This window comes from Schistocerca americana, chromosome 4 (genome assembly GCF_021461395.2).
Source record: "Schistocerca americana isolate TAMUIC-IGC-003095 chromosome 4, iqSchAmer2.1, whole genome shotgun sequence".
Lineage (NCBI taxonomy): Eukaryota > Metazoa > Arthropoda > Insecta > Orthoptera > Acrididae > Schistocerca > Schistocerca americana.
The window spans coordinates 491,074,531-491,090,513 of record NC_060122.1 but is presented as its reverse complement, the minus strand read 5'-3'; the positions used below and the strand labels follow the sequence as shown (position 1 = coordinate 491,090,513).

Below are 15,983 nucleotides of genomic sequence, written 5' to 3'. Positions count from 1 at the left end.
TTATGGCCTTTTCTGTAGTTTGAATATTGTGGCAGTAAGTTGTGCATTTGATCCCAAAAAATTATACCACAGCAAATGACTGAGTGTACTTAGGAACAGCATGCACCTTTGAGGCATCTGCTGTAACAAAGATGACAGGGCTCTATAAGGGCATAACTTGCTGATGACATTCACTTGCCTAATAGCTTTGTGTGTGCTTATCTTACTTCAGATGACAATCTATATTCATTCTTCATATTATTGTGTTTGCTACACAATGTTCGGCATTATCATCTACAGTTAACAATTCTCCTCTTTAAAATGAAATTTGTGCTGCTCATTTTCTTTAGATTCAGCAATAATTTATTACTTATTGACCACTTGTAAGCATTCCTGAAGGTTACATGATTGATGGAAGAAGAGTATTTGGATAATGCAACAAGTGAGACATTGTATCTTGAGAACAGTATCTACATCTATATTTGCATCTATACTCTGCAAACCACTGTGAGGTGTATGGCAGAAAGTACATCCCATTGTACCAGTTATTTGAATTTCTTACTGTCCCATTCACATGTGGAGCCTGGGAAGAATGACTGTATAAATGCCTCTGTTCATGCAGTAACTATTGTAATCTCATCCTCAAGATTCCTATGTGAACGGTATGTACGGGGTTGTAGTATATTCCTAGAGTAATCATTTAAAGATGATTCTTGAAAATTTGTTAATAGACTTTCTCGGGATAGTTTATGTCTATCTTCAAGAGCATTCCAGTTCAGTTCCTTCAGTATCTCTGTGACACCCTCCCATGGATTAAGCAAACATGTCACCCTTTGTGTTGCCCTTTTCTGTATACTTTCAATATCCCTGGTTAGTCCTATCTGGTACAGGTCCCACACACTTGAGCAATATTCTAGAACTGGTCACACGAGTGATTTGTATGCAATCTCCTTCATAGACTGATTGCACTCCCCCAGTATTCTACCAATAAACTGAAGTTGCCACCCGCTTTACCCAAGACTGAACCCATGTGATCATTCCGTGTCATATCCCTACAAAGTGTTGCATCCAGGTATTTGTACGAGTCAGCCAATTCCAACAGTACACATATTTCTGAACATTTAAAGCAAGTTGCCAATCTGTGTGCCACTTTGAAACCTTGTCAAGATCTGACTGAATATTTGTGCAGCATCTTTCAGATAATACTCAATTAATAGATAACTGCATCATTTGCAAAAATCCTGATTTTTACTATTAACATTGTCCGCAAGGCCCTTAACATACAACATGGAGAGCAAGGGTCCCAACACACTTCCCTGGGGCACACCCAAAGTTACTTCTACATCTGACAATGACTCTCCATTCAAGATAACATGTTTTGTCCTCCCCACCAAAAAGTCTTCAATTCAGTCACATATTTCACTTAATACCCCGTATGATAGTACTTTTGACAATAAGCGTAGGTGTGATGTCAAGTCAAATGCTTTTTGAAAATCAAGAAACACAGCCTCTACTTTATTGCCTTTATCTGAAGCTTTCAGTGTGTCAAGTGAGAGAAGTGCGAGTTGGGTTTCACAAGATCAACATTTTCAAAAGCCAATCTGGTTGGCATTGAGGTGGTCATTCATTCAAGATACCACATTATGTGTGAGCTCAGAACAGGGACACCTAAGGTCATCTCCTAGTTGAAGTAGCTTCCATATAATATACTTTTCTTGAAATGGCTGTGTCTAAGGTACAGTTTGTTTAATGGATTCCAGATGTTTTTTCTATAGATGAGGTAGCATAAGATGATCTGAAGCAGTGTAAGGTGATCCCCAACAGTTCATAGGCCAGTTGCCAGGTTTCAATTGCAAAGTGCTAGATGTCATCTACTGAGTTGTGATAACATTCAGCATTGCCACTGAGATTTTTACAAAATCGCATTACATTACTGGTTCAGGTAGACACGCAAAGCTGCCATGACCAGTCCACTGCAATTGTCAGAACTTTTGCTGATGTAATAAACCCTTGCTGAGCAACTTCGTTTCTCCACATTTCCTCATTCAGTGCCTTGGGGTGGTTAGTTAGGGGACTGAAAAAAATCTTTCTGCACTTCAGTCAGACAGCTAGAACATTACATTACAGAATATAGTAATTAATTTCTTGGGTGTTTGTACTCCCATTGACTGGTAATTACTTATCAGACTTCAGAAAGTGTTTTGCCATCAATGGGTGAGAAGTTTGGTTAAAATGGTTGATCATGGGCACTGTGTGATTACCATACTGAACTGAATTACTGTAATTTTCAACCTTTTGCCTTGCAAAGAATTGATTACACCAGACTCATCAGAAGAGCACAAGGAAAGAACAGATTTAAGCAGGATTATTGTGTTCGAGGATGTTTTCGTGGTTGAATTCAGTCATTATCTACACAATTTTATTTTATTTTATTTTATTTTATTTTATTTTTTTTTTTTTTTTTTACATTCTCACTGTGTTTCCAGAACTTCAGGACATGATCAAGAATTACTGCATCTGGTGACCGTTACCATTATGAGGCAACTTCTACATTTACAGTGTGAGCAGGTGTAAAGTACCAAATTTATTTTTCTGCCGGTTTGGCTTAAGGAGTTTCGATATGTAGTACGATGTGAGATATGTGAGTGTTTCTGTTTATTCACTTCTTTAAAGTTTGAAGCATGGGATCATAATGTTAGGTGATGATTACGTAAGTAAGATTTGCATTCAAAATTGATAGATTGGTGTTTGTGTAGATTTTAAATAAAACTGCTGTAAACACTCTTTCCACACTGGTTTTAAGAGTCCTCCACCTTGTTTGCTTTTTCTGAAACTTAAGTCAGGTTGAGGTCAGTCCAACATCTTGTAAGGAAAACACTTTCAAAAACAAAAATTTGCTGTCGAAGCATTAAAACAGTTAAGTGACAAAAATTACACTTTCCAAATTTTTCTGTGATATATGTCATGCATTTGTGCATAAACTGCAACATTCTTTATTATAAACTTAGTTTATAGTTTCCAAGACGGAGTAATTGGTTCATTTCATATTAGCTGATGGGAAGAAGTGATGTTGGATAGCTCAGACGGTTTCCATGGCAAATCATCATCCGACAGATAAATCACACTGTCATTCCAAAGAGTATGATATGGATGCCTGCTCCTGTTCTTGCTGTGTATCAGTGATCACCCATCTCATAATAATGAAGTTGAAATAGTTATCTCTGCCAATGAAGCAAGAATTTTAATCAAGCACAGCACAGATGCACAAGGAGAATTAGCAAACAGTTAAATTTTTAATAATTGAAATTTTTATCCAAATAATTCTCTAGTTTTCAGTAAATGGTTTGTCACACACCTTACGAAAAATGACAATTCATTCATTTCAGCACTAGACTGAATATAACATCACCAACAGCAGTGGAAAATGGTAGAAAGGAAATATTTAAAACTGAATGTTGTGAGTTAACGAGCATTTTGCTGTCATTTAGATATATATCCAAAAGAGACAGCCTTCCAGGAATTGTGAAACGAATCCTGTCATCCAGGACATGTGCCACAAAGGGCACAGATTTGCCACGAGATGGGGAAATTCACAGGCGTCTATTGTGCTGAATGAGGCCAGGCTGTTTAGGCCTAAGTGCTGTAGTGTGCGAGTGAGACAGATGAGAACCTACGTCATAGGGAAACCCCGTACGAGCTGTTTGTGCACAGGAAGGCGTAGCAGTGTTAAATATGGCGGACCTAAGATCGGCCATAAAGGGAAACATTTATGAAAACTATTTAATTCTGTAGTAATTCACGGAATGAAGCCAGAATAATTTTAATCTACCATCTTTCTTAAATTGTCTTGGTGATCCCAATAAAACTTGAATACTGATCATATCTATAATAGTTTAGGATTTAATGTGAAAATGAAATTAACAAGTTTTCTAACAAAGATCTGAATGCTAAAATCTGAACGCTTTGGTTGATCTTAATGCTCGACATTTCATATAAAAGCATATCATTAAAATGACAAATGTTGTAAATATCAACTCTGTAACTTTATTTGTTTAAAAGATATAGTTAATTTAAATTATCAGTATGTTCAGTTAAGCATCAGATCATCATTTCCTCTACACAAAACACATTGAAAGATGACAGCATGACACCTTATTGAATCATTAGGTAACAGGATATTTGTTGTAAAGTTTAGTGCATAACAGTTACTTTTGTTCTTTATTTATTTATCACGAAGCACATTGGTGCAAGGCTACAGGCCACGACATTCAAAGTTAAGAAGAAAATTGTATTGGTTTTGTGTAAAAGAATTTAACGTTTATTGTGTGATGGGTGTTATTGTTACTTTATTTGGAACATGAAAGTGGTCAAGCTTTGATTATTTAAATATGTTAAATGTAAAATAATGTAGAATAAGCTGTAGCCAATCAGATGGAAGGCTTCAGGAATGGGAACTGCCCTAGTCAGTTGAGCGAGGATATTCTGCATGCGGGAAATGCGTCATTGAAAAAGAAGGAATAAGGTAATATTGTTAACAAGAAATGAAAGTAAGGAAGGGAAACATTCCACATGGGAAAAATATATCTAAAAACAAAGATGATGTGACTTACCAAACGAAAGCGCTGGCACGTCGATAGACACACAAACAAACACAAACATACACACAAAATTCAAGCTTTCACAACAAACTGTTGCCTCACCAGGAAAGAGGGAAGGAGAGGGAAAGACGAAAGGATGTGGGTTTTAAGGGAGAGGGTAAGGAGTCATTCCAATCCCGGGAGCGGAAAGACTTACATTAGGGGGAAAAAAGGACGGGTATAAACTCACTCACACACACACACACACACACACACACACACACACACACACACACACACACATATATCCATCCACACATATACAGACACAAGCAGACATATTTAAAGACAAATAACGTTATCCGCCAGGCCTCAATCTCCGCTAATTTCAAGTTGCCGCCACTCATACCTCACCTGTCTTTCAACAACTTCTTTGCCTCTACACTTCCACCTCACTGACATCTCTGCCCAAACTCTTTGTCTTTAAATATGTCTGCTTGTGTCTGTATGTGTGGATGGATACGTGTGTGGGTGCGAGTGTATACCTGTCCTTTTTTCCCCCTAAGGTAAGTCTTTCCGCTCCTGGGATTGGAATGACTCCTTACCCTCTCCCTTAAAACCCACTTCCTTTCGTCTTTCCTTCTCCTTCCCTCTTTCCTGATGAGGCAACAGTTTGTTGTAAAAGCTTGAATTTTGTGTGTGTTTATGTGTCTGTTCGTGTTTCTATCGACCTGCCAGCGCTTTCAGATGGTAAGTCACATCATCTTTGTTTTTAAATATTTTTTTCCCACGTGGAATGTTCCCCCCCCCCCCCCTCTCTCTCTCTCTCTCTCTCTCTCTCTCTCTCTATATATATATATATATATATATATACAGTGTTTGTGTGTCTATCGACCTGCAGCGCTTTCGTTCGGTAAGTCACCTCATCTTTGTTTTTATATATAATTTTTCCCACGTGGAATGTTTCCCTCTATTATATATATATATATATATATATCACCCTGTAGCTAAACATGCCTTGGTGCACAGCCAGCACATCTTGGCACAGTGTTACACCGTCCGGGTTATCTGGATACTTCCCACCAACACCAACCTATCCGAACTCCGGAGATGGGAACTTGCCCTTCAGTATATCCTCTCTTCTCGTCATCCGCCAGGCCTCAATCTCCGCTAATTTCAAGTTGCCGCCACTCATACCTCACCTGTCTTTCAACAACTTCTTTGCCTCTACACTTCTGCCTCGACTGACATCTCTGCCCAAACTCTTTGTCTTTTAAATATGTCTGCTTGTGTCTGTATGTGTGGATGGATATGTGTGTGAGTGCGAGTGTATACCTGTCCTTTTTTCCCCCTAAGGTAAGTCTTTCCGCTCCCGGGATTGGAATGACTCCTTACCCTCTCCCTTAAAACCCACTTCCTTTCATCTTCCCCTCTCCTTCCCTCTTTCCTGATGAGGCAACAGTTTGTTGCGAAAGCTTGAATTTTGTGTGTATGTTTGTGTTTGTTTGTGTGTCTATCGACCTGCCAGCGCTTTCGTTCGGTAAGTCACCTCATCTTTGTTTTTATATATATATATATATATATATATATATATATATATATATATATATATATATATAGAGAGAGAGAGAGAGAGAGAGAGAGAGAGAGAGAGAGAGAGAGAGAGAGAGAGAGAGAGAGAGGGGCCAATGACGTTGGAGATTTGTTCCTCAATTTCGTCCCATGGAACTTGACATGTAAATAAATAAATAATAACAAACTGAAAGATAATGTTGTTAAGCTTCAAAACAGATTTGAGTTTCTACCAATGGAAGACAATCTTAATATTGAAGGCAAAAGAAACTCAAGAAAATAAAGTGACTTTCTACAATTATGTTTGAACTGATGGCACCCTCATAAAACATAATCATAGTGAATACCAATAAGATCTGAAATCCACAGAAATCAGCTACTTTGAATGTTTTATTTTTAAAAAAATTGCAATTTTGTACTCATTTTCTTTTATATTTTATTTCACCTATATTTTAGATGACACTGTATGCATTATTTCATTCAAATCAATCCATTATCACAAAGGCTTTTATACACATAATATGCCAGGTATCTGAAGATATTAGAACTGAAAATCAATGAAACAAATGAGATCAAGTCAAAAAATCGGTACCACATCCAAGTGCTTTCGAGAGGAGCAGTTTGCATACTTTGTACAAAGAGTGCCAAAAATTAATAAGTAAAAGTGGATAAACACAGACTCCAAATCCAAAGATCCTGGATTTGAGCCCTGAACAGTCCACGGATTTTTCCTGTTGCTTATCAACTCTGGCAATGAATTGTTAATGTGGAAAATATAGAGCTACAGCGTGGTTCAGGATCTACATTAAACGGAAGGTTCTGCTAAACTGGTTGGGTGAGTTAGCTCAAAGGTCAGAGGAAGGCAAACAGCATACCACCTTAAACAGGACCATGGTTAAAAGTACTGTCAAGTTAAAGCCAAACTTTGGGTTGATGACAGCTTTAAATTTTATACTTAATTACAATCATTTGAAAATGACTGCACAATCAAAACTGAGCAGTAATGAAAGCAAAATAAAGTTATGTTTTAATCCATCTAATGGCAATCAGTGTGACAGGCTGCCATCATTTAGACAATTTGTGTGTACTTTGGGTTAATACTGAAAGTTTCCAATATCTCTCTGAATGCACTAATGTATTCATAGTTTTCTCCACACCTGAAGGAGACGTAACTTGACATGTCTGATGGCATTAACACTGTATTCTTTGTTGTACTTAAGAAAATTAATCTGCTTTATTAAATGTATGTTAAATGTGTTACCCAAATTCATTGGGAGCTTACCTGACTCGCTGCTTTATCAGTCTTTATTCCAAAAAATCTATGTCCAGTATCCGGTGAGCCGAAAATATAACCAAATGCCCTTGAATCGGACATATCTTGTGCAATAAATGATATTTTGTGAACAGGATGATGGTACAAGCAATCCTGTAAATGAAAATTGAGGAAGGATTTATAAAAAGAAAAGAAGATTTGTATAAAGGAAAGCAGTGCTGTGCATCTTATTAAAAACAGTTTTCTAAATACAGCAGCATAAACAGACTGTGACATTCAGCATCATTACATTTCAGAAGGTTTCTGAGCTGTCTGTACAATCTCCCTACTCATTTTATTTCCTTTCAGTAAGTACAGATAAACACAATACGGAGAAAATGATCACGAATATTTACATTGTTCTTCAAGCTACTTGGAATACTTTTTTAATGAATTGCACCTCACAAAACTATCATGCTGTAAGACGTGGTTCAGATTTAAACTCATATCATTCTATTGACATCAGGAAATAAAATAAACTAAGTGAAGAATCTTCTGTGTCAAATAGATTATGAAAAGACATATCAAAGTTTTCTGCAGGCTATGTTTGCTTTCTTCACAAGTCTTTTAAACAAGGAACAATCTGCACTCAAGAAATTTCCTTCTTAAATCTTATATTCATATTGAAAATAAGAACTGAGAGCAGATGTTTTTAGAAATTCATAAATAAATGAGTAACATACTGAACTGTCACAGCTAATGAAGCAGTTCATTTTCTGAAAATGAATTTATGAGTGAAGAAACTATTTCCATTCTTGAGATCAGTGTGACTAACTTCTCTAATGAGTATAAATAACTCCCCCCCCCCCCCCCCCCCTCTTCACTTACTCTTTTGCCTACATGCACCGTGACATGAAGCTGCTCTTTCTTTTACATTCATAAGATTTCTAACCAAATTACTTTTCATAAATTTAAATGGCAATCAATGATTCTCAAGCTCTTTCAGCTACCATTTGATGGGAGAATAATATACAGAACATGAAATTTTATTTCTCATATAAGAAAGTCAATAACAAAATGCAATGCATGGTATTTAATAATAATAATAATAATAATGGCATGTGACGAGGGCCTCCCATAGGGTAGACCGCTCGCCTGGTGCAAGTCTTTCCGATTTGACGCGACTTCGATGACTTACGGGTCGATGGGGATGAAATGATTATGATTAGGACAACACAACACCCAGTCCCTGAGCAGAAAAAACCTCTGACCCAGCCAGGAATCGAACCCGGGCCCTTAGGATTCACAGTCCGTCGCGCTGACCACTCAGCTACTGGGGGCGGACCTTGGTATTTAATGAAATGGCATGAATATTTGAGAATTAAATATCAAAATACAGTAGGCCTACTCATTAGAAAAACAAACATCAGCTGGTCCAACCGTAACTATTACATCTAGTGGTTCACTGCAACCTCTTGATGTGTTGTGTATCTTACATATTTTTACGCCCACACTGTGACTTGAAGGTAAATGCTTGACCAAAACTAGCTGTCTGGAAATAAATACTGATAATAACAAGTTCTGATGGTTACAGGCTGTGCAGCCCTGTCCACAAAAAATAATCGATTGTCATGGATGGTTGTCTTTTATTTATTTTCCATGCAGCTCAGTTACTTCTTGCACAATTGATCAGCACAAGCATTTGGTGCAATCAAAGGTGCAGACATAAGAAATACACCCAAAGACATTTGGAAAATCAGACTAGTGGGAAGGGAAAACAAGAATTGGATGTTACAGGACCTATCCATTTAATGAGCTGTCACTGAAATATGGTTTCCAGTGTTTTGTTACAAAATAACATGAAAGTATGCAAAAAAACTTAAATTCTTGGTTCAGTATCTATCAAAAGCAGATATATCCAAAAGGATTTAATGGTTTTCATTACTGACTTGTCCGCCCCTGGTAGCTGAGTGGTCAGCGTGACGGAATGTCATACCTAACAGTCCAGGTTCGATTCCCGGCTGGGTCGGAAATTTTCTCCACTCAGGGACTGGGTGTTGTGTTGTCCTAATCATCATCATTTCATCCCCATCAACACACAAGTCGCCGAAGTGGCGTCAACTCGAAAGACATGCACCAGGCGAACAGTCTACCCGATGGGAGGCCGTAGTCACGCGGCATTTACATTACATTACTGACTTCTCTACAGGATAACCTGATGTTAGTCATTCTCACAGATTAGTGACCTCAAAAACACAGTACAATCAACACAGGGTTTGATAAGAAAAGTGGCACATTTTTGGAGAATCTCTTTTACTGAAGCAACAGCAATCAAAATTGAAGTTGCAGCTGCATTTCTAGGAAGTAGACACTTGTAACAGCTGCATAGGTGTTGTATACATCTGTTCCAGTGAAGAAGTTGACACTGTGGATTGGGTGTCATCCTGGGAAGAAATAAAAGAGTTTAACATCCAGTCCATAATGACAACATTAGAGATGGAGCACTTGCTCAGATTAGACAGGGACAGGGAGCAAAACTGGGTGTGTTATGTTCAAAGGAATCATTTTGTTATTTGCCTTATTCGGTTTAGAAAAACCAAGAAAAAACAAAAAAATCTGAATGATTGGAAGGGAATTTGGACCTCACCACTCATGAATGCAAAACCAGTATTTGGTCACTACTTGTCAGTAGCTGTGCAAACGTAGTAATTGACTGACCACTAATGTTCACAGTTCCTATAGTGCACAATGTTCTATTTAAACTGCCAATGAGCAGTATTCAAGCTGTGTCATGAGCATAATTGGGGGATATATTTTCCCAGTGTGAACTTCTGATGGTGAGGTCTCAGGTTTCAGTTCACACAAGTGCTAAGACCCATGAAATTCATTGCTACCACCTGACAAAGATTCAACTGATCAATAACAATCCGTGTGTGTCGGTTACATCTACACAGCAAAGCAATATTTACATTGTATATATGAAACTTTTGCATTCTTGTAACAGCAGTATACAGGTCAGGATGCAATTTATTTTTCAAATACTTGCAATATTATAAGTTACTAAAGTTACGAGATCATATATGAGTGTTTTGTGTTGCTAATATAATCAATATGGGAGGAAATTCTTTACTAAGAAATTAACTACATCGAACTTATTAAAATCAGTCAGAGCCCAGAATCTACTATGTAATTAATTTAAGCATATTGAACACTGATGAATTTATTGCAGATAACTAGTTGCATTCAGGCAGCAATCTTGAAGGTAAAAAATTAAGACACATTAATTTCACACATTCATCACATCTATTAGAAAGTAATCACATTTGAAAATAACCCACTGAATTCAAACAAGGACACATCATGAGTTAATTACTATGTTGAATATACATTTTAACTACATGTTACTACAAAAGCAAATAAATATAAGTTTCCTTTTAAGTGTACCAAGTGTGAATATTTAAAAAATTCTAATAGTGTTATTAGGAAACATAAATGAAAATATACATGTTCTATATCACACAGACAAGAAGAACTTAGAGGTGAGTGTAGCCTTGACAACTTCACAATGATGTAAAACAATCTAAAACACAATAAAATAATAGGAACTGTTGTGTCGTGTAGCTTAGTAAAAGATAATGAAACAGGAACGAAATTCAATATTGGACAAAGTACCACTAGTGATGCTAACTATTCAGATACTCAACAGAAAAAACACAGTAATACAGTAAGTGAGAATGAAAACTGTGCTGCTTTTTGAAAGTTAAGAAGTTCCAGGAATTAACTGTTTGCAAAAGAAATTCGAACCTTCCAAGCCATTTTGAGAAGTGGGAAACAGATTTTCATCAATATCTTCTGTTCATGTACCTGTACAAGCAACAAGACTCTACTGTAGGTAGGTAACAAATAACACAATTCATAGACAGCTTTAAAATAATACTCTTCAAATGCCAAGATGAGTACTGCAGTGGAAAATTTTGGATGTGGTAGAAGCAATGTAATTAGAACAGGTAACCCTCAGCAAGAACCGGCTGCTGTGGTATGCAAGCAATCTAGCTCTCTTTGCCCTCAGTATGGAAGAAGTACTAGGCTACAAAAAACTGCCCAAAAACTGGGATTACAAATACTGTTTGAGAAAACTCTCCATGAAACCTATATAAGTATAAGTGATCAGCTAATTAACACAGTGGAGCAACTTAAAAACCTGGAAGAAAAAAAATCTGACAAAATCTATTCAAAAAAGCATCATGGATAAATAGTACCAACAAAATGCATAAAGCTCATATTTAGCCTTGTCAATACATAATAATAGATGTTTTATGAGATGTAACACTATAAAATTTGATCGCTCACAGATTCAATCTACGCTTGTGAAACTATATCAAAATTAAAATGGAAAGTAGAACAGATCAGCTTCTCAAAACTAAAGGAAGAATCATCAGAACTTGCATAAATAAATAAAAAATCAGCTAAAAGGAGTCTGGAACACCATCCAAAATGGGCTGTCTATCGAGAAGTTGATCCAATCTCCATTCTATCTTGAGACTATCAGAAAACAGGATCTAGTCACAACTGGTGATGAGAAATCTCAGGCAGGAGACAGGAAGATTATGGATCCAAAGAATCCAGCATGATATCAATGCAGTTGAACACGAGATAGCAAATACAGAGAACAAAGACAGAATTAACATCCTTCTGAAGACACACAATTTTTCAGCAGAAGTGGCACATAGAGTGGCTACATAGGTTTCATGTGAATTGAGGAAAATTGGCATGAATGAAAAGGTACTGGGCACACTACAAGAATCAAACAATATGACCTTCAAGGAAGAAGTGAATGCTGACTGACTCATATAGTCCAATGTGATGAACAAAGATAACATTATCAGAAAGAAGCACAATATACTTATAGCACCACAGCTTATAAGCAGGGCACTCTTACATATAGATCAATGTCTCCATGACAATGCTGTACAAAAGCAACTTTTATATAGACCAGAATCTTTGTTCTTAAATTACTGGTGTTGGTTGGAGAAACACAAAAATATCTGACAAACTCATGATACATACTATCAAGAGAATAAGTCTATGCCCTTATGCAATCAGTTTTCAATTAGAAGACATTCAGAAAGTAATTCAGTTTGGAAAATGTGAACTGTATCTTAAGAACAGACCTATGTGAAACTTGTGGAGCCTGCAGTTACACACACAAATGTAATGCCCCCCCCCCCCCCAAGTCATTACAGAAGAAAATCTGCTCAGCATCTGCACATCAGTTCGTATAATCTCAGCATTTTTTTCCCTCTCTACAGACAGCATTCTGAAATAGTTTAAATGACCATACGCTCAGGCACTAACATTAAACTAAAATTAGTAAAAAGCTGTCTCAATTACACTGTCATTTATTAAAAGTATGACCAGTTTTGCCTCTAGTAGTAGGCCATCTTCAGATAATGCACCATCCGGATTATGTTGACTAACATTGATTATGCTTGGAATAGCTGTGCTGATCCTAGTTGCAGAACTACCGTTTTGCAACTGAGGTCAGCACAACTGTTCCAGGTATCATCAACATGAGCTGCATGGTGCATTGTCTGCAGATGGCCTACTACTAGAGACCAAAACCAGTCATATTTTTAATAAATGACTGTACCACTGAGACAGTTTTTCACTAACCTTAATTAACTGACAGATGACTGTTTCCCAATAATGTTATCTAAAATCATAACGTTAAAGTGCCTAATATTCACACTTTTATGTGACTAACATCTGCCCATCATTTAAGCAACAAGAAAAAAATTTAACATGCTGCAACACCTGAATATTTGGGGACATCCACCAGGGGCAATTTTTGGTGCTTATTTACAGGTGAAATGTCACACAAGTTTCTAACAATTTCCAGTGAAAGACACTGTAGGAAAGATGACACCCTACACGTGAAGACTTACTTTTAGAAATCTAAGATATGTAGTCATCTTATTGCTAGTAAGAAAATATTAGTGCCTCCAATTTCATTTCACACAATGCTCACGAATCAAAAAATAGTTAAATACAGGCTTACACAGCAGTATATCACCAGTTGTTGTTCTTGTGCATCATTCACAAAAGGAATAGGATAGAGTAAAAGCAACAGTTGTACAATATATTTCTGCCAGCATCTTGCAGAGTACTAACGCAGATGTAACAGCCTTAATAAAGAACAAGCACTGTGGTAATTTAGCTGAAATACAGTGTACTGTTGTGGTTAGACAACTGCAACACACTGTGTAATATATTTGTAAAATGAGAAGATTGTGCATGGTTAGCTCAGGACCCCTAAGCAGAATTGGTTGAAAACATGTATTCAGATTAACAGAATGAAACAGGATTTAAAATGTCATTATGAACTGTCTTAGAACAAATAAAATATAGAATATACTCAAGGAACAGATATGCGCTGGATACAAAAAAGGCTAGGAAATAGCCAAGCACTATCAGATTTAATTGCTGTAAGATGATGTTCACGAATTTATTATAATTTACTGGTGAAATCACTACAATGACATGACACTTCCTGCTAATTGTATAAATCTCAGAGAATTTATTGCTTGAAAAAGAGAATTAATTAAATCTGACAGTGTGATCTGCTCATCATTCTTGCAAAAAATATTTAATGGCTCGTGGTTATGCCAATAACCAGAAGTAGTGATGTGCTGTCACATTATTTAAATAGTTGATGAAACAGGTTTTATCAGCTTCTTGTCTTGTCACTGATGCCAGCTTGAGACAGCTACTGATATTTATATTGCCCTGACTCTGTTTCAATTCCCGAGAAACAAAATTAACGATTTCTCACAGTGTGTCTAATAATGACAATTATAAGCTTTTTTCCTTGAGTTTAAAGTTTCTGTGGGAAAGGTTACTAATTATGCAAGAAGAAGAAGAAGGAGGAGGAGGAGGAGGAGGAGGAGAAGAAGAAGAAACAACCAACACAACAGCAACATAGCATTAGAAGGAACAATAAAATGTTTTGTATTATAAAAATATTGTTCCAAATATTAATGGATTAGAGTATCAGTAATGAAATATTTCCTCGCCTCTCACACAAAAATTCACTTCCATGATTATTACAAAACTGATGTGCAGTGCAAATAGCTGTTTATATTCTTCAATTTACTATTTTTAGGGATACACAGTGAAAACAAAAAATGTAACATGTTTTAAATGTTTAATATCTACTAAAGATAAAAATTGGTTTTAATCCAGTTTATTATACAAATACCAATATTTACTGACATTTGTGTTGAAGATTATGAGGAAATTTATGCTACTGCTAACAAAATATTGTTTCTTTCTTACCCCTGTCTTTTCATCCCTGAGACGCAAACCATCTATGGCAATATTTATGTTGATCCTTTGCTTGTGTTCTCCAGCAGCTCTGATTGCCATTTTGAGATCTGCCAAAGCCTCTTGACACATTCGGTCACCACGAGCTTCGTTGACCTCCAAAATTCCAATCAATTTAGCCTTGAAGCTCACCCCTTCTCCCAAGAATCTTGAGGGCTCATTCTTATCTGAAAAAAGAGAGATAAGTGCATAAATACTTGTTCTTAATTGTACATAAAATTATCAGAGAGGTTTTAAAATACAAAATTTTCTATAAATACAAGTTATTAGCTATTACAAGTTCACAGATGAAGGATCTTAACTTTATTAAAAGTCAACAGACAGGTGAGATACCATGTTCATATGTCATAATAACATTGCTTTCGTTTAAAGATCACATACAGGTAAAACAACATACTGACACCTTAGTTAATACTGTCAGACGTGGCCTTTTTTCATTCAGAGTCCTGTGTTGCCTGCAGCAACAGAGTTGACATCAGCTCAGTAATTTCATTATTTAAGTGCTTGTGCTAGCACATGCAGCATGGCTAATAACAACATGCATCTAGATGAAACGTGTGGAACAAAAATGTGCAAGTGACACTTTTTATGTGCTGCTAAAATTACACAAGTTTATGAAAATCTAAGGCTTACTCACATTTACAGGGACTGGTTTTCTTCCTTAAAGTTTGCATGAGATGAGAATTTTTTCATACACACATTTATAACCACTGTAGTATGACTGAAGTGTCTGCTTAAACAGCAGTAATGGCTTCTAGCAGTTTAGGCAACACCATGTCATGCCCATGGGCTCTTATCACACAAACAAGATCATGTTGCACACAGGCAAGAGGTGTAAGTATTAACAACATCCTATCACTAACACGTATCCTACACTCCGGCATCTGCATTGATTTTCACTCCTAAGAAGGGTTATACACATTTCATTGATCCAGAGTGTGTGGGAAGGGAGGGGAGTGAGGGTGAGTCGTGCCATGCTCAGTGCTGCTGCCAGCACACCCCTGGATCAATACCCAGCATTCAGTGTACAGTGGGGCTTCACGGAGGATGGACAGCCTGCCATGTTTCAGTAACAGGCACACAGGCTGAATTATATCAAGCTTTGTAAACTGCAGTGCAAGGCTGTGATTTGTGTTGTGTTTTGTTATTTACGTGTGTTCAATAAAGTTTCCCCTGTTTATGCATGACATATATTGAAATTATCAAAAACAGTCTCTGGT

The 15,983-nt window shown here is 36.8% G+C and overlaps 1 protein-coding gene across 1 annotated transcript in view; it reads right to left on the bottom strand.

Moving 5' to 3' along the window:
• LOC124612571 (protein disabled) overlaps positions 1-15,623 on the bottom strand; it is an 89,440-nt gene extending 73,817 nt beyond the window's left edge. The window contains exons 1-3 of the mRNA XM_047140856.1: positions 15,401-15,623; positions 14,716-14,930; positions 7,411-7,554 (exon numbers count right to left, since the gene is read on the bottom strand). Coding sequence (XP_046996812.1) covers positions 7,411-7,554; positions 14,716-14,930; positions 15,401-15,437 — 396 coding nt within the window. The 5' untranslated portion in view covers positions 15,438-15,623. The remainder of the gene's footprint in view (positions 1-7,410; positions 7,555-14,715; positions 14,931-15,400) is intronic.
• Between the last annotated feature and the right edge of the window lie 360 nt (positions 15,624-15,983).